Source organism: Rhipicephalus sanguineus, chromosome 3 (genome assembly GCF_013339695.2).
Source record: "Rhipicephalus sanguineus isolate Rsan-2018 chromosome 3, BIME_Rsan_1.4, whole genome shotgun sequence".
Lineage (NCBI taxonomy): Eukaryota > Metazoa > Arthropoda > Arachnida > Ixodida > Ixodidae > Rhipicephalus > Rhipicephalus sanguineus.
Window position 1 is genome coordinate 162,310,328 of NC_051178.1, and position 24,930 is coordinate 162,335,257.

Consider the following 24,930-nt stretch of genomic DNA (forward strand, 5'->3'; position numbering starts at 1 on the left):
GAATTATTAAGAACGCAAGAACAGTACGCTAACCAGAAGTAATGCTTTTTCGTAATTTTCTTTCATATGTAAAATATACGCCGACCATTTGTGGACCTACATCAAGTAGCATCCTGCACTGACTTTTACTATTATAAGCGGCCAACCACATTTTCACCTCCTCTTTAATACTGGTTCACTAGTTACAAAACCTGAATTTTCTTTGCCCATTGTTATGAACGAAGAATTAAAGCGTTTCATTTAAACATGTTGAGTGGCAAATAAAGTCAAAAATAGAAATAATAATAATTCTTGGGATTTAACGTCCCAAATACGCGATATGATTAGGGATGATCAGGGATGCCGTAGTGGAGCGCTCCGGAAATTTTCGACCACCTGGGGTTCTTTAACGTGCACCTAAATCTAAGTACGCAGGCATCGAGCATTTCTCGCCTCCATCGAAAATGCGACCGCCGCGGCCGTGACTCGACCCCGCGACCTTCGGGTCAGCAGTGGCAAATAAAGTTTTTCATGCGCATCCCCATTTTACTGAAAAAAAAAAAGCTTTTCATAAACGTTTGCATTGCGCAGTCCGCAGTGATTTGCGCACCCACTGGTAGATACATAAAGCGAGTACCGTATTGCCGATGTTCGCAGGTACCTACTATTTATATTAACTACCTGGTGCATTGCATCAGAATCGCTATGTCGCCTCGCCTGTGTTCTGACTGATCAAGTTCGCTACCCTTCCTCGCATAATGGCTGAGACGCCAATCTTCTTCAGTGTGCAATAACAACCGTAAAGATAGGGTTGCTATAACAATGCCGAACATAGGCTTTGTTCTCGTCTTATTTCCGAAATCGGCTTTCGCACCGTTAATCACCTTACAAAATATTTGAGGTAAAAACTTGCTTTTCTTCCAGTCAAGTTCGCAGACTTTGCAAAGTTGAAAACGAACTTCACCAGGCTGAAGACGTTCATTTCGATCGGAGGGTGGAACAACCAAACGCAAGTCATATCGGCCATGGCTTCCATGGCGGACCGGCGGAAAGCTTTCATCAACGACACCGTGAGGCTGCTCGTGGACCACAACTTTGACGGTCTGGACATTTTCTGGCTTTTCCCTGGATCCGTTGACCGAGGCGGAAGCATCGAGGACAAGGTCAACTTCGTCAGACTTTTGGAGGTCAGAAAACCTTTCGTCCAATGCAAAGCAAGACAAGTAGCCACAGGAACTTAAAGTCGGCCTTGATGAGATGCAACAGCCGATCGTGGTTTATGACAAGCAAACGGTGCCCAGTTTAACTGTGTACCTTACGTATCTAGCCAAGTTGAAATGACCAATTAATACCGAGGCAGAGCTTAGGACTACAAGGATCGACAACAGAACACATGTCGAATCCTGCATTATGAGCGCTATTTATTTTGCTCTTTGTGTGTGTTCTTGCGGATTATAATAACTAGCCCACGAAAAGAACCAGACACATTAGAAAACTCCTGTCTCAGTTTATGCTCACGCTCGTGTCGTTCCATCGCACACCTTCTTCCATCATAGCGCATTGCCGATCGACCTTGTTCCTAAACAACGACACTTTTTACTCATTGAAATTCAAGTTTCGGTGACAAAAATAAATGCCCGTTCTTTGATATCCCAGGCCTCTAACGGTGTAAATGAGCTCTGTTATTACTAGACTCACTAGTTCGCCCAGAGATAGGCGATCTCAGACTGTTTCTCTGGTTCTCGCCGTGTAAAGGCTAGTTTATTCTCCGCAGGAATTGTACGCTGCCTTCAGAGTGCACAAGCTCCTGCTAACGGCTGCCGTTCCCATTAACCAGCAAATACTGGATAACGGTTACGACATACCAGAGATTAACAGGTACGTTGATTCTACCTTTCCTTTTTCTCCTGACGGGTTAGCACAGGGCCGAGTATATACGTAAAGATGTCAGCAGATCTAACGTACGTTGCTGGAACCTGCATGCATTGAAGCTTCGTTTTACAGAATATCGAAGTCGTTCTTGCTCGGAGTGACGTTTTCCTTGTTCCACTCTTAGTTACATTGTCAGGTTGCACTTAGGTTTCACGAAAGCGAAGGCTGTCATGCACCTTTCAAAGCAACTAGTCATGCGGTGATTCCAACAGAGTAGCTGGATTTCCAGTGCCCTTATTGGGGTGGTGTGCAGTTGTGGCGTAATAGTGGCTCATTGGGTACTCACGCGAACTAGCCGTTATAGCGCGAGGCCAAGGGGAAATGTTTGGCTCTCTCATTCGCGAAAACATTTCAGATGTCTTGACTGGATGAATGTCATCGGTTATGACCTCAGAGGATACTGGAATGGAAGAACTGACGTTCACGGTCCTCTCCACCGGAGAAGCATCGACGGAAACGATACCGCGGACCTTAATGTGGTAAGCGGGAAACTCAGACCTCCACGAACGCAAATCTATACCCCTAGGATAATAAAGTCGCAAGAAGTTCGATTTAATTTCTATGCTCTATTTATCATCTTACAGTGTTGCACTTTCTCTGCGCGCAAACATAGAAGAATGTTCACCAAGTTTCCCGCGACAGATAAGGCCGATTTCTTTACTCAATTCAGGCAGTTAACTTCCCCCACTGAATCTGTAGGCGGTTTACACTTGCGCCCCGTTCTCAGAGAACAGCGTCATAAGAAAAAAAAATCGAGCCAGCTGTATTTCGCGAAAGCCGTCGAAACAGCGCAGCTGATGCCGCTTTCATCGGGCTTTTTTTTTTAACACGAAAGTGTTTTATGCCGGGGTCCACCACGGCTCCACTGACGCATTTCCGTCACGGATATGATGTAAAATATAAAGACTAACGTATGGCAAAGAAAAAACTAGAAAAAATGTTCCGTCCCCGGGAATTGAACTTACGACCCCTCGAACCCCAGCGCGCAGCGCGAAACGACTCCGCCACAGACGGCCCGTTCTTCTGGGTACTAACGGCGTGCTATTTATATACACCATTTGCCAGTAGCGGTACTCAGAGATCGGGGTACATGAGCGTGTTTTTGTTATCACTAGCGAGATGGCGCGAAGGGTTCGAAGAGCGCGCTTTAAAGGTCGTCGCCCTCACGCGTTGATATGAGCATATGCCTCTACAGGGCGTGGTCGTTCCTGCGCGCGCGCGCTTATCTTGTACGTCTTGCGCTCTCACCGCAAGTTTGCGTTCAAGTTACAGAGAGCACGAAGGTCACTTCGCTCACTGCAGCGGCTGGTTTTGCGAAAGGAGCTCGCTGCTCACAAACAAATAAGTTACAACTGTGACAGTTCGCGCTCATCCTGTGTATACTTGTGCGTTCGTTTCGTGCGTCCTCCTTTGTATTTGACCAGCGCGCTTTAACTGTCGAGCTGTGACAGTTGTTAGTTCGCGCTCATCCTGTGTATTTTCGTTCCGTGCGTCCTTTCTGCTTGAGCAGCGTGTTGCAAGTTTCGAGCTGCTTGCCGTTCTTCGCGTGACATTACAACTTGTTGCTATAGCATTCATTCCTTCGCCCTCAGGCGAAACAATGCACAACAAACGCTCAACTACGTCTGTGAAGACACGTTTTACTTTCGTGTTATGCCGATTACTATGACAGAGGGATCAACCATGTTTTTTTTTTTCCAAGTACTTTCTCAGTATTTGTGCGTTGTATCATTGTTCTTTATTTGTTACTGTATGTTAAGCTATATGGTGGTAGTAGTGCTTTATCGTACTATTGCAACTGCTTGTAGTATTGCGTCTGCTGTCGCCCCTTTCGTCAGGCATTACATTTGGCTCCTAAGTTTCGGCAGTTTACAGTAAGGATTTCTTTGTTCTTCAGGTGAAGCCATGTGGATTCCGCGCGATGATATGCTCATTTACAGCCGCGTTGAACGCTACGCTAGCGTTGCCGTGCGACCGTAGCCCAATGCACCCGGCCACTCACCCAAAACGCGTATTACTATCACGGCTGCGATGCAACGCAAGCAGTGACGCAACCGTCCGGTACAAATCATTTTTATAACGCTTCTACCACGCTGCACAAAGGCCATCTTGTCCAGGACACTTGCCGGGATTTAACTTATCAATCGCCCTTTCAACTTCAGACACGGCTATAGGTACTCCCAGCGCAATTTTTCTTGTTCACTCAGTTAAGGCATGCGTCCCAAATATCCTGCTTTAAATATTTCCAACGCTACATGTCCACATGCAAAATGGTTTTCGAAGTGCCTTGAAAAGACATGTAAAATGGAGTTGTTATCGATTGCTTGGTGACATCCACCTCTATTTCTTCAGTGTGATTCCTTCGAGCATACGTTTTTTCCAATCCTAACACTCTTTTGGTGGGCGTCTCTTCAACAGCTAAAGCCTCAGCCCTAGTGCGAACGAGTGCACCACGATAGCGTTCCTCGACATGGAATTCAATTTCTGCTTAATATTGCGTATGTCACATTCAAACGCTCCCGGCTCTTGACACTCCAAATCTATTAACCTTTCCAAGATTGTTCTCAATTCTTCTTCTTTCTTTTTCCTTTCATAACTCAATGCAATGAACGAAAGATGGCTTTTATTTTTATTCGCTTGTCACAAACGAGCGCGTCAATAAAGCGCGCGCGCGGCCGCTCTCAAACGACAGCGAGATAGCACGGCGCCGGCCGCTCGCCCATGAAGCGCGAACAACGAAAAAACAAGTATTAAAAGACTCCGGCGCGGCGCTCCCCCTCACCCACTCGAGCCAGACGCAGACAACCAGATCAAACGCTCGGTAAAGCCTGGAATGATCTAGAGGGAAAGCATGATGCAACACCGAGCGACGCCGCTGCGAGTAGAACCGGCGAACAAAATCTCGAACGTTCCATACGTCTTGGCTGTACTGCACACCGAAGAACCCTCCCGACGCTTCTGGAACCCGGGGGAGAGGAGATAAAAGCGTGCACAGACGAGTCAGTGAGGCAGTCAGTCCGTCCGGAGGTGGTGAAATTATGCTGAGTGTGGCTCCGTCAGCCAAACAAGACGTGTTTATGATGTTGTGCGGTCAGTCGATCGTCGATCTGGAAGAATCGGATGACGACGCCGTGTGACAGCGACAAGTTACGACAACGGAAGGAGCAACGACAGACAGCGCTGGAGTTGGCGTGAGTGTTTCCTAGAAGAGAAGCATTCAAGTACCGTCTAAGAATCGTGGACTGGATACGCCGTTGAATATTCAGGATTTTAACTGTTCTTGAATAGTTGTAATGCATGAGATTGCATTTGTAGCGCGTGATATGTTCGCTTAGTTCCCGTTGTGTTAACATCATTTGTGTTAGATTGTGAAATTGTAACTGGTACCAGCCGAGTGTGCGTGTGTTTGAGATGTTTGAATTGCCTTAACTGAGAATATATTTCGTTTGTGTTACGACTCTCGGCTTTGACTCGGTCTTTGGACCACAACCGGCGTTCGCTAGCGCACTAAAAGGACCAACTCTAAATTGTCCGCGCTTTCGTGGTGCGTTTAGGGGGGCTGATACGTCCGCCCTTGGAATCCGCCCGTCGACTGCCATCCCCATTAACGGGATCAGTGACATCGCTGCTTGAACTCTTCCCATGCTGCATCACTGCCCACGCTGCGTTTGGGTCGTATCGCTTGCGACCCACGCTAGTTTTTCATTTCGGGATTGCTGCGCCGCCCACTCGTGGCCAGTCGGCCAGCAAAAATGAAGAGTGTCCCGTGGCTCGTGGTGGCGTGAGGTAGTGGGAACGATTGGGCTTTGATAGGCTTATGCCACAGGAGGAAAAAAAAACGAGACAGCTGAACCAGAATCACAGTATATATCTGACACCGTGACCAGAATCCTGATGTTAAAATTACAGCGCAAACGCACAAGACAATCGCGAAGAAAAGTAACGTACGACGCAAGCACTGACTAACAACTGCTTCATTCTTTCATACACCAATGCATATATAAGCCTAAGGCAACCTTATCGCACATGCGCACACAACAATACGAAAACGTGTAACAAGTATGACAGTGCATCAGATATGCGAAGACATGAAATCATATTCGGATGGGTGCAGGAACAAAGAAGTAAGGAGGAACTAAGAAGGACAAAGAAGTGCGTTTACGCTGTAATTTTAGCCTCAGGAATATGTACCAACTAGACCCAAATGAAGTTTTATTGAAAGGGCCCCTCACCAGGCCACATAGCAAATTTTAGTTAGACGCTGGAAGTTGTTGTGTGCCGAATGAAGAGCAGTATGACACAAGAATTTTTCAAATCGGTTCATTACGAGCTGAGAAAAACAATAATTTGTAGCGGCGCGAAACCATGATGCAAGGAGGCGAGTTTCAAACCCTTGCCACTCGCCCCGTGTAGCCTTAGCAAGCCAAATCGCTTCCCTGCCCTCTTCACTTGACACATACGCATGAACACGTCATGCGCATGCATGGTCACGTGCGCGTCACGTGCCCGAGCCAGCCCGAGCACGCGAGCGGCGTTGCACGGCCGCTACCTTTTTTTTTTTTATGTAGCGGCCGTGGGCGTTGTGTCGGCGTTCTCTGTGGTGTACTAACTGTTTCTGCGGGACTGGCATGAAAGTTGCGACATTTGTACGGGCACGAGAGTAGCGGTATCATGAGCCAGTGCCGCATTAACGTTTACTTGGACGCGGTAGAATAAATGAGCCTAATGAGTGCTCGAACGCGCCAAAACGCTACTTTCGTTTCCAGGGCTGGCGTCTGCTCGATCAGCTCGATGCGCTAACCGCGGGGACACGAACGCATGGGAAATGGATGCACATTAGCCCCGCATCTCGCTGCAATTCACGAAAAAAAGTTTTATTAATCTATTCAAGCAACAAAAACACAAACTACACATGTCGTGTCAAATAATTATCGCAGTGTCACGAGCTACTGTTGGCGACGTCAGAGCACAGCCGCCTACGTAGAGGAGCGACGTCAGAGCACTACCATCTACGTAGGGCCATTTTCTCATGTACGTCATCCCCTCATTCTCTGGGCGCGCGCCCGCGAGAGAAAGGGCAAGCAGCGATCACCTTGAAATTTGACCCATTTCCGCGGCGCGTAGCGTTGCAAATTTTGGCAGACATGATCGTGAACGCCCAGTGTATGCATTGCGCTCGTTAGCTCAAAATTGTCAAACCTGGTGAGGGGCCCTTTGAAGAAACCAGAATTGACGCCCGCAAGGGACGCGAGCCGTGGCTTCACGTGCCACTGCCAAGCAGCGTCTTTATTTTCTTCTCTTGAGGTCGCGCGCTCTCCGGTGTTGTTCGCCACCCAAATGAAGGCGCAGCAGGGTCTTGGGATAACGCGAGGGCAAGAGTCCAAGAGTGACTTGCGTTCTGCGCATGCGCCCTGGCGCTTCGCAAGTTTCTTGGCTCCCCGATTCCAAAACTCTCTAGTATTTCGCCGGAGTTGGGATCTGCGCCTCTGACTTCTACTTTCACAAGCAGGGCATGGTCGACCGTGCTCGCGCGCTTGTCTCTTGAGGGGAAGTTTTGTACGTCTCATGCTTTCACCGCAAAGTTTGCGTTGAAGCTTTACACCACACGAACGTCACTTTGCCTGCTGCAGCGACCGTGTTTGTGAAAGGAGTGAGCTGCTAGCTAGAAGAGCCAAAGTAGGAGCTAGTTGGAGCAACAACTGTGACAGTTCGCGCTGGTCTTGTGTATAGCTATGCGTTCTTTTCGTGCGTCCTTCTTTGCGTTTGAGAAGCGCGCTACAGCTGTCGAGCTGTGACAGCTGTTAGTTCACATTCGCCTTTGTGTTTTCTTTTCCAGCGTCATTTGTGCTTAAGCAGCGCGCAGCGAGTTTAGCTGTTTGCCGTTCTGCCTCTGACATTCCAACTTCTTGCTATCGCATTAATTGCTTCGCCCTTAAGGCGAAACTGGGACTTTCTTTATTGTACGAGATATAGGCGACAGACACCGGCGGCGGCGGCAGACAACTACGCCACCAAAATCAGCTGTTGTCGTGAGTTCATAACAGCTTTCCCTGTAAGACCACTTTCAGCATCCAAGATTCTTTAACCTTGGCCGTGCCCGTCACTGCATGAATCAGAAAGCACACTCAGAGTTTCCTAGTCATCAGCAATAAGAAGGCACAGCGCGGCTGAGACAAGGGACGAATAACACACACCACACACGAGCGCTCGTGTGTGGTGTGTGTTCTCCGTTCCTTGTCTCAGTCTCGCTGTGCCTTCCTATTGCTATGAACCAACTCGCCCAGATCAAAGTCTAGTCTGTAGGTCTCTATCACTGCCTGCAGTCATGGTGCGACTGCTAGTACAGTCTCTATTCCCTTCTTTCTCATTGTTCATACCCTAACCCTTTCTCCCATGGCAGAGTAACGCATCGGACGTGCGTCCGGTCAGCTTCTTCCTGTCATTCCTTGCATCTCTCTCTCTTTGTGCTTCAGTTTTTAACAGCGGAGCTATTTAAGCCGAACGAACGACCGCCCGTCGTTCCTCTTGTTGTTCACCTATTAATTGTGGCTCACACCCACTCAGGGGGATTGGCCAATAATTGAGTACGTCGTGGACAAAAAACCTCGGGTGGGTATGCGCCACAGGAATTCGGCGAGCCCCACTCCCGAGTACAGCACATGCGAGCGTTAAAAAAAACTCTGCTCGGCAAATTGGAGAGGGGGAAGGAAAGGAGGAGGAGAGGAGATGAGAAGCGGAGCGGCCGGCCTGCGCTCTCTTCCTGTTATTGGTCTTCTCCTTCGCTCTTGGAACAAGTTGAATTTTCTACAGAGTTTAAATTTTCCACAATGTACGATTGCGGGGATAGCAAAATTTTTAAAATCAAGAGAATTTTATTGTGTCAAGGATGGCTGCTCCTCATCTAAATTTAAACAGAATCGCGGAGTTCCCCAAGGAGCAGTTCTATCTCCTCTATTATTTAATACAATAATGAGCTCCATACCAATTTGTCAGGATGTATATGTCTATATTTATGCAGATGACATTGCATTTTTTGCGGCTGACAGCGACATTTACGTATTACATCAAAAAGTACAAATATACATGAATATGCTGGAAATATGGCTTCAGTCGATTTCAATGTCATTAAATGTAAGCAAGAGTGCACAAGCATCTTGCTTACGCGAACTAGCACTCTTACTTGCACCACTAGCAGCTTCAATTTCAGCCTCTATAGCGTACAGACAGGAATCCATTCGACAAGTAGACTCAAATATTTGGGCATAATCTATAATGAAAAGCTTAACTGGAGTCCACGTATACAGTACATAGCAGCCAAGGCACAACGGGCTTTAGGGCTATTGCGCAGAATGTGTAATCGAAAATATGGCGTGCGTAGGGACACCATAATAATGTTATGCAACATGTATGTGCACCCAATATTAGAATTTGGATGTATACTATTCTCGGGCGGTCCTGCTTATAAAACTAAGCCTCGGGTTCTCTTAGAAAGAGAAGCACTGCGCTTGTGTCTGCGGCTTCCTAGATTTACAGCTAATAATGTTATTTATCAGGAAGCGCGCCTGCCAACACTGATGTGTCGTTTCCTAACGGTACACGCATTTCTCAAATTTTAGAGCTCACCAGTGAGATCTGCATATGTCTTTATCAGTGATCCAGACTCCTTCTTTCTCGCTCATTGGCCACGGTCTCACACTCCCCGGATAATTTTTGTACAAAAGAAACTGGAAGCTATAAATGTGAACATTAGAGAGATCATTTTAATTGATGGCACAAATCGGAACATTACTATAGAATATGATGAGATTTTTCCACTAAATTCTAAATTTCAATCTCGCAAATTCCTAAAGAACAGGTTACACGATTACATTGTACGTGCACAGACAGATAGCATAATAGCCACAGATGCTTCCGTGAACGATGAAAGGGCAGGCGTAGGAATTGTCTCTCAGTTGCTTGGATGGTCATTCGCCTTGAGGTTACCAGATTTCACTCCTGTCTATGAAGCTGAGCTCATGGCTATTATCATGGCGCTGCGAAAACTCCCATCGGAAGAGCACAGTGCACTCATACTAACAGATTCTCTTTCTGTATGCACAGATCTTACAGCTTCATGTAACTCACGAGCCCTAGAGACGTTACGCTTGTTAGTTCCACCTCAGGTTGAGTACCTAAAATTATTGTGGGTTCCTGGTCACTGTGCGTTAAATTTAAATGAAATGGCAGATTCCTTAGCGCGAGCATCGCTGGATGACCCAATAATTAATGTACTTCCAGTTGTAGAATATATAGCAGCAACCAAATATCGAAAACTAGCAATTCGCACAGATAGGATGGATTCAATAGCAATGTGCACGGAATATCAGCACCTAAAACTCACATGGAAGTCCCAATGGAGTCAATCTCGGCAATCATAAATAACGATCACCAGATTTCGATGCCGTGTCCCCCAATTAAACACATATATTTACACAGGGCTGCTCTGACGATATCGCCCCTCTGTCAATTCTGCGAAGAAATAGAAAATATTCCACATCATTTTTTTGTCATGTCCCAGATATTCAATTATTAGAAAAAGACTTCTCATTAATCCGCTTTCAAAGATAGGCTTAAACATAACTGCAGAAATTGTGCTAAGCTTCGGTGCCTCCGGTATGGGATATTGCCACAGGGATGCTCTCAATGGGGTGTGTAATTTCATCTAAGCTGCTAAAGGTACACAGTTTTAATCTTGACGTCAACTATTCGTAAATAAAAATTTACCAAAATATACAAATTTATTCAAACATTTTCCGATCAAATTAATACGACATTCTCTTCTACTAGTAAAATCGCATATATTAATGTAATTGCAGTATTTATTTGATATATTACCTAATATTTCCTTTTTATTAATCTTTTTATGGTGAAACATTGTGCAGCTTAACTTCTCAATTTTAAGCTACGATTCTTGGCCAATCCCCCAGAGTGGGTATGTTCCATGGTGATGAAGGACAAACAAACAAACTAACAACAAGATTCGCCGCGGCATGCAATATCTCGGATGGGCGAGAGAATGAGTAGAGATAGAGAGAAAGAGAGGAAATTAAAGGCAGGAATAACACAAAGAGAAAAATATAGAGAGAGGAAGAAAGCGATAGAAAGAAAGAAAAAGCGAAAAATATAGAGAAATGAAGGGGATGACGTCAAAAAGATAGAAACACAGACAAAGAAAGAGAGAGAAAGAGCTGGAAAGAGACAGACAAAAAAATAGATATGAAAAACAGAGAGCAAGACAGAAATGAGAGAGAAAGAGATAGAAACAAAACGGAAGCGATAAAGAGAGAGAGAGAGAAAAAAGGAAGAAAGAGAAATAAAGATAGAAAGAGAGAGAGAAAGAAATGTATAGAGAGAGAAAGGAAGAAATAGAGAGAAACAGGTACAAAAAACGACAAAAAACAGAGAGAAAGAAAGCAAAGAAAAAGAAGCAGAAGAAGAAAGAAAGAAAAATAAATTGGAAACAAGGAAGGCCGTCCAGCTCCGCTCTTCCTTCAGGCTTGGCACCACTAGTGCGAAGCCGACTTAATTTTTTCGTTATGTCCTCTATGCTTTCACGCAGGAAACGGGCCTTCAGGCACTGCTGGATCGCGGAGCTTCGAAACGGAAGCTGGTGCTGGGCGTGGCCTTCTATGGGCGCGTTTACAAGCTGGCCAACCCAAAGGAAGCCGGCCTGCACGCGCCTATCGACTTCATCAACAAGCCGGAAAGGGGTGCCTTCCTCATGAGCGACAACATACATGCCTACTTCGAGGTGACGTTCCGAGAATTACACTTGCCCTATGGAGAAATCATGTTGGATAGCTTGCCCTGCATATATTTTACAAGATTTTCATTATGTCCATCGACCGCGAGAAGTTAATGTATAAGTACGTCGCGCCAGTGTTGTAATGACCTCAAACAATAAATGAAATAAATTAAATTAAAGGTGGCGGTGCTGGCTCAGTGTAAGCTATAAATATATAGCTCGGATGTCATTCAGGTGACGCAGCGATACATTACACGTAAAAAACAGCGCTATAAAGACGGGACAACAAAGGACACGAGACCACGGCGCTGACTAAAAAACAAATGTGTTTTATTCCTTCAGTCATCATCAATACACTTCACCGCTATCGCAATGAAACTACAGAAAATTGAAGACTCCGCCTGCGCAGAGGCTGTAAGGCGATCAAGGGAACATGAATTCCATCTGCTTCGTTAGGAGGGAAATCGAGGAGAGGCTTACACATGCCTCGCCGCTATTGTGGATGTCATAAGCTTCTGAAATGAGCAAGATATTACACTGTATACTCCAAGGCTTCCAAGATTAAAACCCTGAGAAACAATTGTAATACGACGCCATGTTTGGAGTCACGTACCCAAGGTCTCACGATATGACTCACCAGGTCTTCCAAATGCTCGCTCGCGATCGCCGAGTCTCGCCAAGGGTCGCATGCCTCGCAAAGCGTCGCTGCGTCTAGTGGCGTGCTGTTTTAACATGTTTTCAGTTCCCCTTGTGACATCGTGAACCACTCGTAGGGCTTGGTGAAGAAACACGCTCTACGAATATCAAACAGTGCTATGAACAGCTCAGCTCAGTCGTGCGCGGCAAGGGTAGTTTGCAAGCGGACCGCGAAGTTGCCACTTTCTAAAGCACCCTGTCCTCACTCTCATCGAAGCCGCAGGCGTCGACTCTGCCTCATAATTAGAGCAGACTGCTGCTATTGGCCTATTGCTTGGCCGAAGCGCTTATACTGGCCGCAGCGTTTATATCAAGGGGTCAAAATCCAAGCAAACGCAAGCTCGGATCGCGTGGCTACCACTAACGTCGTGGCTTGCTTTCTTGGCTGCTTCGTCGTCGTCTCGTATTATTCACTACATTTGCCCCCGGTGAATAGCGCTGTAATCCTGGCGACATAAGGCGTTGTCAGTATAATGGGGTCACAATAGGGCATGAGGCGACTCACGTGGACGATTTCTCTATCACGACGACGTAAGTCGTGGGACGGCGTCAAAGGCTCAACCTCATAATTGACTGGAGACGTACGAGGGATAATGCGGTAGGGTCCGTGATATCGGGCCACTAATTTCGATGAAAGGCCAGGAGTGTTAGATCGAATCCAAAGCCAAACCGAGGCACCTGTCGTGAAAGTAGGGAGAGGTCGGTCGGTGTCGTGTCTTAGCTTCTGGCGGCCTTGGTCCTCGCTTGTCAGCGAACGGGCCAATTGTCTGCAATCTTCGGCGTATCTGGCAACATCAAAAATTGCAGTGTATTCAGATGAGTCAGGCGTGTAGGGTGATATAGTGTCCAGCGTCACCACAGGCGAAGCAGATGGGCCTATTGTCCGGCGTTCTGCACGCGTCTGGCCGGCGGTAAAACGGAGCCGAAGGTCTCGCGAAGGTATGAGATGCAGCGTTCACAATCGTCGGCAAGGGATGGGGCGGCATGGCGGGTCGAGAATATGGCATAGGGTGATGCGGTGAGCAGCGACGGCGGCGTAGGTAAGCGGCGCAGAGACGGGTGGTTGGAGAATCGGTGGGAGGGCCTCAGCAACATGGGTCCGAATGGCGTGTTGAAGGTCCGGAACCAAAGCCTTCGCAGGCTCGTGTGTGAGCGGCAGCAACGGTAGCTGACGCACTACCTCTTCGCGGATCAAGTCCTTGATCGTAGGCAGAAGAGGCTGCTGATCGGCAGGATGGGCAGTTAGCTGCAAGCTTGAGAGCGTGTCGGGCGTCGTGAGGGCTTGAAAAAGGCGATCGCGCGCTGCCTACGCTACTCGTCGAAGCTCTCACATAGTGAGACGAGTGCAGCGATCGTGGCGGCGATTGTGGTAGTTTTTCACTTAAAATATCTCAATTGTACCAATAAAGATGATAGGATACCTCAAGAGTGAACACAAAGAAAAGAATGGCGGGTCAGGCCAGATGGCATGTTCTGAAAGGCCGTCTTCTTCATACAGTTGAAACAGGAAATACAGTGATGTAGAGAGTACAATGGTAGAAGGTAGGCTATTGCAGTTTCTGACTGTGCGCATAGAAAAATTATTGAACCTCGATACAGTGGTGCGCACGTACGCGATTGACAAACAGCACTAAGATGTGCTCGGTAGGAGGCAGGGTGCACTGGAAAGATGATTTGGTTATGCGATGGGAAGTGAATGAAAGAACACGGGGGAAAAACAAGGAGGAGAAGTCTTACGGCGGTAGAAAAAGGAGAAAAGACAAAACCTTGACTTTAAGCTGAAATACTTGTTTTGTCTTTGTAGTCACCAGGCAGCTCGGGTCTTGAACGATCAGGGTGTGTCACTGATTCTAAAATGTTATAGAGGTAAATTTTAGTTCACATCATATTTGACGTTTCATGTTCGACTGCTTCTTCTAAAGGAGGCGCCAGCGAAAAGCTGCATACAACGTAGCTATGAAACACTGGCTTATTTTTCTTGATGGCCAAGATAGCCTGAGCAAAACGGTGGTAACAGTCCTGGAGAACGTGCTTATCCGTGTCGGGTGACACACCGGCCTAATCACCGGCCTCCACTTTAGGTTTGCAAGAACATCAAGTTTGGCTCGTGGAATCGCAGCTTCGACTCAGAAGGAATGTGCCCGTACGCATCTAATGGCCGGGACTGGGTGGGCTATGAAGACGCGGAGAGCATCTCCAAGAAGGTAACGTAAAATGCACAATTTAACTAATGCGGTGTTTACTGTTGGGCGCGAGTGGGCTGTGGTCGTGTACGCGTCATATGTGTATCAGCTGCTGCGTGTAACAGACGTCATTTCGTTCGTGGTTTAGCTTGTGCAAGGGATGCAGGCGCTTAAGCAGAGCTTAAGTCGTAATGTTGCGGCGTTAAGAATAATCTTGGGTTTGAGTCTTGCGAAACAAACCATGTTTTAATAAAAAAATTGGCGGATCCCACGCATTCTGGGAATCGTTTTCTTGCGAAGCAGTCAGCGAGTGGCAGCCTATGCGGTAGTTTTTGCTTTCAGCCAAGCGTTACCAGCTGCATCAACGTCTATAGCCGCAGCGGACGAAAACCAAGTTTGACACGCCGAAATAATTTGACTACTGCAGGAGCGTTCGAATTATTAAGATCTAAGACTCGGATAGAAATCAAATAGTCAAGACAAATGACCTTGAAATATGGAATCGAATAAAAAATGCGATACAGACACTGATGTTACCTCTCAAGCGTGACATTGAAAAATGAGGTTTCGAGCCGGGATCGAACTAAGGCATTCTGCGGTGCAGTCAGGCTTTCTCTGTAAAAGGACCGCATACAGGTGTCATGTCGGGCGGGGAGTGACCTTAAAGGGACCGACAACTGCCCAGAACTTGAAATGAGATGACTCCACTGATGGAAAGATTGTCCGTCGCATTGACTCAAACCAACCCTGTTTTTTTCGTGAGAGATGAATTTATATTTTTATTTCTTAATTGAAACTCGCAGAAAATGACCTGTGGCGCCTCTGGCGGCAAAAACATGAATGATCCGATGAACCCGGCCACGTGACCGTTGATTGCTGTGCGCGGTCGACGATTTGTTTCTTAGTATTGAAATATTGTTCGTTTCTTTATATTAAAAAGTATTACTCCATAAAAATGTGCATATAGGCCTGCGTTAGTAGTATGCATCAAAGTGGCGCTGCCTTCGCGTGACGTAATGATCCCATGCTCGTCAGCGCGTCTTGAGCAACTTTCAGCGTGCTCATGCAACCGTGCACGCAGTCTCCAGGTCGCTAAGATTTTAGAGAGACATAGTGTTGCTACCTACACTTCGTCTCGGAAATGACGCGCGCTGCTACTCGGCGCGGCCCCGCATATGCGTAGCGACGTTTTCGATTACTTCGCTTGGCTCGTGCATCGAGAGAGTAACGACGCCGGGACAGGCCACCCATGACACATTCGCAGGCAACCTTGGACGCATGCGCACACAAAGCGGTATAGATAGAGGGAAGGTGTATAATGCCACATCATCTCATTGTAACAGCTTGCTATTTTCAAAAATAGTTTAAAAGCTCTAAATAAACGTGGTTAAGCATAGTTACAGGAACTCCTGCCAAAGCATAACAACGATAGCTTTCACAAATCTCTAGAAGGGCCGGCGGCATCGCTATTCTCAGAGTTGCTGGAGTGAGGCTCGTCCGTGGTTAGAGCCTTTCACATCGAAAAATACTGCTTGTAAAATAACTACGTGCTTTTGGGATTAACTGCTGCAGCTATAAACACTGCGAAAAGTGAGCCTTCTGTCACGCCGTAAAAAAAATGGGTCGAGGAAATTCAGTTGTCGGTCCCTTTAACACACGTAACATTACGTGGGAGAAGCGTAGAATTGCAGCAGGCGTCACACCATGTGAAATGATGTGCAACGAGCGAGGGTGCAAAACTTCACACCCATTACAACAAACTCAGCCATCACTCACGCCCGTTATTTTACATCATCATCATCATCATCATCATCATCATCATCATCATCATCATCACACACAGCATGAACAAATTGCGCAGCTGCGTTTGTGCGCGTATTACCTTACAATTAAGCGCGTAGTGGATATTCGCTTAACTCTGCACAACTTTGAAGAAGACATACAAATACAAAAGTGCTCGCATGAGGCGTTCAAGAGGTCAATTTAATGCAAAACACGTGTAATTGCTCGTTGTAGCTCATTTGTCTTACATGAGTGCAGCCAGGCTTTCTTGTGTTACAACTACAAAAGTGTAACAGCTGCCGAATTTTTTTGTTTGTTTCATTTACGCATTTTTATTCCAGGTCGAGTTTGTCCGGAGGGAAGGCTACGCAGGCATAATGGTCCTTAGCTGTGACATGGACGATTTCCGTGGAGTATGCGGAACGCGCAACATCCTGCTACAAACGATCAATGACGCCATACCGAGGCTAAGGAACACCGTTATTTTGAGAAATGTTGAGCAAGAAAGAGCGCTAGGTTGAGTCAGGTGGCAACATTACATACAATACATTTCTTTCTATCCCATTGCGTAGTATTCCCTCTTAACTTTTTTCTTTCTCCGTGCCGGGAATTAGACCATCACCCGTGTGCTAGGCAGCGCAACACTTCTTTCGCTGCAGGCAACAACGGAGGCAATGTCGAAATGTCTCATCATACCAGTTTTCGTATATATCCATTCATTTAAACGGCCGCGAGTGCCCCGAGATCATGTCATGTAAATCATGCCGCACATGACATGCATGTCATGATTTGCACGTTAGGACCTGTCATTAGGTTCGCCGTGAACTCTTGTCACGGCATACCAGTTTTGGTATATATGAAATTAACGGAATGGCCGCAAGAGCCCCAAGGCCGTGCAATGTAAATCATGCTGTTGATGACATGCATGTCATGATTTTCATGTTATGACCTGTGATTTATATTTGTAATACGGTCATGTTATTCCATACCAATTTTGGTATACATCCGATTAACGAAACGGCCAGGAGAGCACAAAGTCGTAGGCGGCTAGATAGATAGATAGATAGATAGATAGATAGATAGATAGATAGATAGATAGATAGATAGATAGATAGATAGATAGATAGATAGATAGATAGATAGATAGATAGATAGATAGATAGATAGATAGATAGATAGATAGATAGATAGATACGCTCAAACTCGCAGAAGTTCGCTAAGAAATGCTTCGCATTTAAAAATGCGCATTCATGCAGCCTCCCTAATATGTTTGGCGGTAACTCAGTGGTCTAAACGCCCGCCAGCCATCATCGCAGACCGAGAGGTCATGGGTTTGGCTCCAGTCAACGGAATTTTTTTCTATAGATTTTTCTTTGCCACCTGATGGCATTCATTTTGCTGACGTATATCCGTGACGGAAATAAAATCTTGCTTCAAAATGAAAGTCTTGGTGGACCATGGCATAAAACACTTTCTTGTAAAAAATTTCCATCAACGGGAGTCGAACCCACGACCTCTCGGTCCGCGACAACAGATGCCGGGCATGCTATCTACTGCGCCACCACTCCCCACTCTGGAGGCGTTACAAACACGCCTTTTACATCTCACACTTTGCTCTCGCACTTATCTTGGTCGGTGGCATGGTGTCAGTACAGCTAGGTCGGCTAGTTGGTATCACATTATGATATAAGACTTGTAGCACAAATAAATTTCTTAGTCCTGCGTCGTTTATTTGCGCTCAGAGTTTTATATTGTAATGGGGTGGTGTCGCCGTCTGGGAGCAGTAAAGTGAAGTAACGCATCATGACCGTGACCTTCGCTATTAGCTCCTGCAACGCGTCCGTCTCATTCGGTACGTTTCCAATAGCAGAACTGCAATTTTGTCAATGCCTTAACACACCACGAGGTGGCGACCTTAGCCCAAGCCTGTAACACCACGTTTCCCGCTTACGCTCGTCCCGAGAAAAATCGCGGCCAGGCTAGGGGAGAGACACGACGCGCGTTACGTTTCCTTCTAGTTTCGGCCGTGGCGCTCTGTTTACTGTTTGACATGCCGCGGAATGGCGACCTTAGTCGACGCCCTTCTGGCTGTCACACCGCTTTCTATGATTACGGTCCCACCGTTAACTACTACAGCTACCACAAAGGTTTGTCTAGTCGTTGATCATGGGCGTTAGTCGTCGGGATGATGTGGCACCGAGCGTCAACTTGGGTGCATCCACGTTAAACGGTGCTATAGCTGCCAAACACCAATAGATATTAAGCGATTGTCTTATATCAATATACAGTAAACATTCAACTACTTCTACAAGGACACGTTCTACTTTGTGTTAAACCGATTCCTATGACGAAGGGACGAATCTCATTTTTTTAAGATAGCCTGTAGACGAATCAAGTTTAGGTTGTGCGCTGCCCCTTTTTTTCTCGGATTGACAGTGTAATGGACACGTATTCATCTGTTCTGGCATGATTTTACAGCTCAGGTCAGTTCAGTTTGCGGCGCATGTCTCGACTCTTGTTTCAGTAGCTCATGATGAATTGTTAGTTCGTCCATGTTTCTATTTCTGTAATAAGATAACCTTGTTCGGCATCCTAGATAAATTGGCGTGGTTTCTGTTAATAAACAATTGAAAGATGGCGCCCGTGTCTGTCGATTCGTGTCTCCACTTCGTCCCCGTGCTCGCTGCGTCATACCAATTTTTCTCAGGTAATGAACCAACCAGCTCAACAACAAGCAGAGTCTGTTAAATGTGTTCCTGCAACAGTGTCGGCACGGTGCTGGAGATAAGCATGTCCCAGAGTTGCATGCGGTGTAAACATACACTTTCCAATGTCGCACCCATCAACAACGATGCCACTGTGGATAAGCAAAGAAGCAAAACGGAAGAAAAGTACTGCGCCTCCACTCTCGCCAACCTCAAGGATACTGCATCAAATCCATTAAGTCGGAAGACTAGTCTCAAAACAGCTGTTGCTTCATGCTTGTGTCTGAAATGAAAGCAATATAGTACCCAAGTCCTGATCCAATACAAATTTGATGCTGTCTTGTTGGAGGATGTACCGGAACTTGGATGTATCTGTGAAAGCAACCTTGTGGGGCCCCTCATTCATCTTATGCGCATTATACAGACTGCCGGTCTCAACTCTTGAATACCTATTAAAATTAAAGGTACACATGTCTAAATACCATGGCAACAAAGTTCTTTGATGGCGATTTCAATCTGCCCGGAGTAGATTGGGAACGTTTTGAAACCTTGACAGCCAATATCAGTTATACAAATGCAGTGTTTGACATCATGCTCGCACATAATTTGGTAGAATTGGTTCATGAACCAACGCATTATCGGGGCACTGCTAAGTGTATTTTAGATTTGGTATTTATTCCTCGTGATTTCAGTACACACACCGTAGTAATTGATCAAGGGCTGCCTGATCACTACCTTGTGTCAGTTTCTATCCCTCTGGTACCACTTTCGGAAAATGTCGACTCGTCCTTTCATTGTGTCAAAGACTATACACGTGCCAATGATGCTTGCATTATCAAGCACCTAGAAACCTGTCTGACAGATTTTGCTGCTACCGATGTTTGCAGATTGTGGGACCAATTTAAACGCATATGCTTCTACTGCACCGAAACATTTATACCGTCTAAACGTAAAAGGGTGCATAAACGTACGCCCTGGATGACGAGAAGCATCATTCATCACAAGCGTAAAGTTGAAGATAAAAGAAAAAGCATGCTGACCCCAAATTTATAGCTGACGCTCTAGATAAGCTTGTACATACCGTGCACACCTCGAAGGAATACTACTTCAATACGTCAGTCGCAAACCTGATAACGAATGATCCAAAGAAGTTCTGGAACTATATTAGTGAAAAAAAGACACCCATATCACAGGTTTTTGTCAATGGTTCAATGGTATCTGATCAGGCTGCCATTGCTCAACACTTCAATGAGTATTTTCATAGTGTATTTTCCATTCCTAGTGCTTCCTCTTCTACCATAAATGCGGACCATGCTGCAAATTAAACTTCATTTCTTATTCTGGTATCGTTGCTATTTTGTTGAACTCGAAGACTAAAACTTCTTGCGGGCAACACAATATCCCCAACATATTTTCGCATCGCTTTGCAGAGTCTGTTGCGAAACACATAGTCGTCATTTTTCGTGTCTCTTTGTTGTCAGCGGAATTGTCAGAGGACTGAAAGTCGGCACGAACTGTTCCTATTTTTAAGAAAGGTGACCGTCTAGTACTACCAAATTATAGACCGATCTCCTTAACATCATCATGCTGTAAGCTTATCGAACACATAATAGCTCACAAATTAAATGAATTCTTAGAACACTCAGTTTTAACAAATCGTCAACATGGGTTTCGAAAAGGATTTTCCACTACAACATAATTGGTTACTATCGTCCACACCTTGCAGCTTATTTTGATGCTAACGGCCAAATTGATGTAATATTCTTAGACTAAAGTAAAGCATTCGACACATTTCCACACGATAAACTAATTATAAAGCTTCGGCTATTTGGCATACCAGAATTATTTGTCTCCTGAATCTCAGCTTATCTACACAATCGCAACCAATACGCTCAGGTGGAGAAAAACAATCCGGCTGCCTTCCGGTGACTTCGCGCGTTCCGCAGGGTAGTGTACTGGGCCCCCTACTGTCCTTGGTGTACATTAATGACATTGTCAATGTAATTAGCGCCCCGGTACAAATTCGTCTATTTGCTGACGATTCTGTTTTGTTTAGAGAAGTAACCTGCATTACTGACCAATGTGAGCTTCATACTAACTTAGGCAATGTGTCAAAATGGTGTAAACAATGGGGCATGCTCCCTAATGCAAATAAATGTGTGTATCTCCCCATAACGCGCAAAAAAGTCCCATTAGACTGCATATATAATTTAGCTGAAGCACCTCTACTTAAAGTAGCCTCCTATAAATACTTAGGTCTAACGTTAACAGGAAACTTATCCTGGAATTTGCACATTAAGAACATCAGTTCTGCCGCTTTCCGTAAATTATGTCTTCTCCGCCACAAGCTCAAGACTGCCCCGCCTAGAGTTAAACTCCTCTCCTACTTTTCCTTAATAAGGCCCCAACTTGAGTACGCCTCCATAGTTTGGGATTCCCACCCAAAAATTAACGTTCAAAACCTAGAAGGAATTAAAAAAAGCAGTACGATTTATTTATAGTACATTTATGCCAACCGACTCCCCCACTGCATTCCTAACGGCAAATGGTATAGAAGTGTTACAAATTCGAAGAAAAAAAGTCAACTGCAGTTCCTTTTAGGCACAGTAAACCACAGGCTATCCTTAGACACCGCAGCATACGTATCCCCCTTGTTAAGCAGACCCACTCGGCACCACTATCCTCATTCCCTAACGCCAATCTTCGCAAGCACTGGCACTTTTCGATACTCCTTTTTTCCAAAACAATGGCTGATTGGAATATACTAACCGAAGCTTTTCCCCGACGCCCTTGACCATTTGTGTAAATACTATTCTTTCACGACTTCCTTAGAATTGTATTATGACCAAGTTGTTCAATTTTTCCTTTTGTTAAGTGGTAACCGTCTGTCCTATACCCAAAGAAATTGTGTAAAAAACGCTTTGCAACCTTGTTTCAGTCTGTTATTTAGTGTGTATCATATGTATATTGCTCACCCTGCTTGGACTTTTTGTCCGCAGTATTCTCTAAATAAATAAATAAATACAGTCCACGGCAGAACTTCAAATAAAGTGTTTAGTGAAGCAACAACAGTCTCATTATTCTGGGGAAAAAAGTTACCACGTACTCAATATTTCGCAATGTCATTCGTGATTACAATTCACAAAAACACTGTCGGCAACGAAAGGTAAGGAGACTCATTCAGCGTCGAGAAAGCTAGATTTCGTGCAATTCGACATGTAACCTTTGTGTTTTATGTTCAAAAAACTTGCTATTCGTTCGTCACTTAATTATGTTTACGGTACAAAGGAGAAATGCATTACGTGGTGTTCGATTGCAACGTGTTTTCTAAAAGCCAAGACGCTGAATCCCCTTTTCTTCTTTTTCTCCTTACGTCATCTCAAGTTCCTATCGAACTGTAGTATCAATTGACGAATCGATAAGTTTCTTCAAACGAAGCACCGTTTAAAATGTTCCTGTTTTTTGCTCGAAGCACTCATGTATATAGATCATGAGACGCCGCAGGAGATAAGAACACGTGAATGGAAGAACGCGCCAAGAATAATTTGTCGTCGCAAAAATAAGCTCAAAGAGGATGGATTAAGGTGGTTTGAGGTGTGCATTAACGTGTAGAATAGTATATAAAAGCTGGATTGAGGTTGTTCAAGGCGCGATGCAGCACGGGGTACTATAGCAATGTTAGTTGAAGTGAGTCAGAGTGGCTCAAGGTGGATTAAAGTGTGAACTCGTATAGAGAGGAAGCATTAGGGTAGGTGAGGAGTAGATTTTTGGAAATAGGCAGACAGATGTCGATGTTGTGATGATAATCATGATGATGATGAAAGAACTTATAAAGTCCAGCGAAGTTGATTCGGGGTGGGCCGCAGCCCCGGCCTAAGCGTCGACGCGATCCCTTCGCGGGGGCGGCTTCCTCGGCTTGCTGGACGGCCCACAGTTTTTCTTCTAATGCGGAGCTGAGCAGAGCCTCCTTCCAGCGCACCCTGCGGTCCGATGCTGCCTCCTCATGGTTTCTCTGTGCTTCGTCGTCTAAACTCAAGCACTCTATCAGTATGTGGCCCAGTGTTGCCTTTGCATCGCACATCTTGTATTTGTCTGTCAAATAGACATCAAGGTAACAGAGACGAAAGATAACTCGGTTTGGGTAAAAGTGTGTTTGCAGCTGCCACCGCGCAACTGCCTGCTTTTTATTTAATATGTTGTGTGGTGCTGGGTATTTGTGTCTTCCTCGCTTGTAGTGCTGCGTTATTTCATTGAAGCTAGTCATAAGTTCCTTCCACTCCCACTCTTCCTGCGTGAGACCTCGGTCGAAGCGGCGTCGGCGTTCGCAACGGCTCGGCTCGTGATCTCTCGAGCCGCCGCGTATGCCTCGTTGCTGGTCTGCGAAATTTGCGTGTGTGCGGGGGTCCATATAATGAAAGTATTATTTTGTAGCATTAGCTACACTTTCCTAGCCGGAGCCGATTTCGGGTGGATACTCATGAGCCGTACTGCGCATGCGCATGATCAGTGATGTCACACAGCTGGCTCACCGGAGCCGGCATCTCACGCGCTCTCCGCCCCCACCGCGCGCGGCTGCCCGCTGCTGGTCTGCGCGTTCGGGAGGAGTGGCGTCGTAGCCGCGGCAGACACACTGGCGCCGGCGTGAGCGACTTGCCGCTGCTGGTCTGCGCATACGAGAGGAGTGACATCGTAGCCATGACAGACACACTGGCGCCGGCGCGCGCGCAGCTATTCGCTTTCGCTGTGCAGTCGCCATCTGACACTGCGCTGGAGCCGCTTGATAGCGCCTCTGACTGGCGTTTTCAGGTGGGTAACGCCATGGAGAAGGAGAGCGCAAATGCTGCTCAACGGCGCAGAAGAGCCGAGAAGCTTATCTCATCGGATCTCGAAGTAGTTGATTGGCAATTAGCGGTTCAGGGTACGAAGAATGAACAGAAGGCTAATAATACTAGACAATCTGAAAAGCTAAGAATAGTCAGCTGAACCTTTGCTAACGCTACGTATATTCTGGCATACCCGAGCTAAGCCACTGCAAAATTTTTGTTTCCGCTTTTTTGCTCGTTATTCGTTAGGATGTGAAGCGCCTCTGTGGAGACCCGACCATTAGCACAGTTACGTATCGCCGCTTGCGAGTTGCAAATTACTACTTCGGCCTTGTTGGTCGCCACCGCGAGAGCGATGGCCACCTCCTCGGCGGCCTCGGTGAGGGGGGTTTGCACCGTAATGCTCGTCTTGGATATTCCTTCGCAGTTCACCACCGCGGCCACGTAGCCACACCTGCGCGCGTATCTGGCCGTGTCCTCGAATACCGCTCCCCGGCCGGCCCTTTCCGAATTCTCTTTGCAAGCCCTGCACCCTCTTATTTCTTCTACCAGCGTGATGTTCCGGGTGCATGTTTTTGGGCAACGGCGGAAATACTATCCTTTCTCTCACCGTCGCGGGTACATAATCTTTTATTGCGATAGAAATTATATGGACAGTATCGACGGGTTTTTGCCGTCGCCGTTGCCGTCGCCGTTGCCGTCGCCGTCATGTCCTTCCAGTATGAAGTCCAAATCGATAAAATCGCGCATCGTATGTTCTACCGCGGCTAAAAGCGCGCGAGCGGGGGCGACGAACGCGGCCGAAGCAGAGATCAAACGATCCATCCCGTTTCCGTCGCTCGAAGGGTGCATGCGATAACATCACCCCGCTCGGGAGGCCTGCCGTCGAAGCAGACAGGAAACGCCCCACCATCTTTAACGAGAATGAAAAATGACGCGAAGACGCGAGGGAGGGGGGATTGCCGCGCGAGGAGCAACTTTGAACTTTGAATCTAAGGGCACGGTCGCGATCGCTGACGCTCGCGCTATCTCGAAAGCCATCACAG

General features: G+C 46.3%; 1 protein-coding gene across 1 annotated transcript in view; it reads left to right on the forward strand.

The window, feature by feature from the left end:
* Positions 1–24,930, forward strand: part of LOC125756124 (uncharacterized) — a 145,690-nt gene that overhangs the window by 83,817 nt on the left and 36,943 nt on the right. Inside the window, exons 32-37 of the mRNA XM_049414206.1 lie at positions 904–1,166; positions 1,754–1,857; positions 2,267–2,390; positions 11,510–11,701; positions 14,473–14,595; positions 16,698–16,872. Of these exons, the coding sequence (XP_049270163.1) occupies positions 904–1,166; positions 1,754–1,857; positions 2,267–2,390; positions 11,510–11,701; positions 14,473–14,595; positions 16,698–16,872 (981 nt within the window). The remainder of the gene's footprint in view (positions 1–903; positions 1,167–1,753; positions 1,858–2,266; positions 2,391–11,509; positions 11,702–14,472; positions 14,596–16,697; positions 16,873–24,930) is intronic.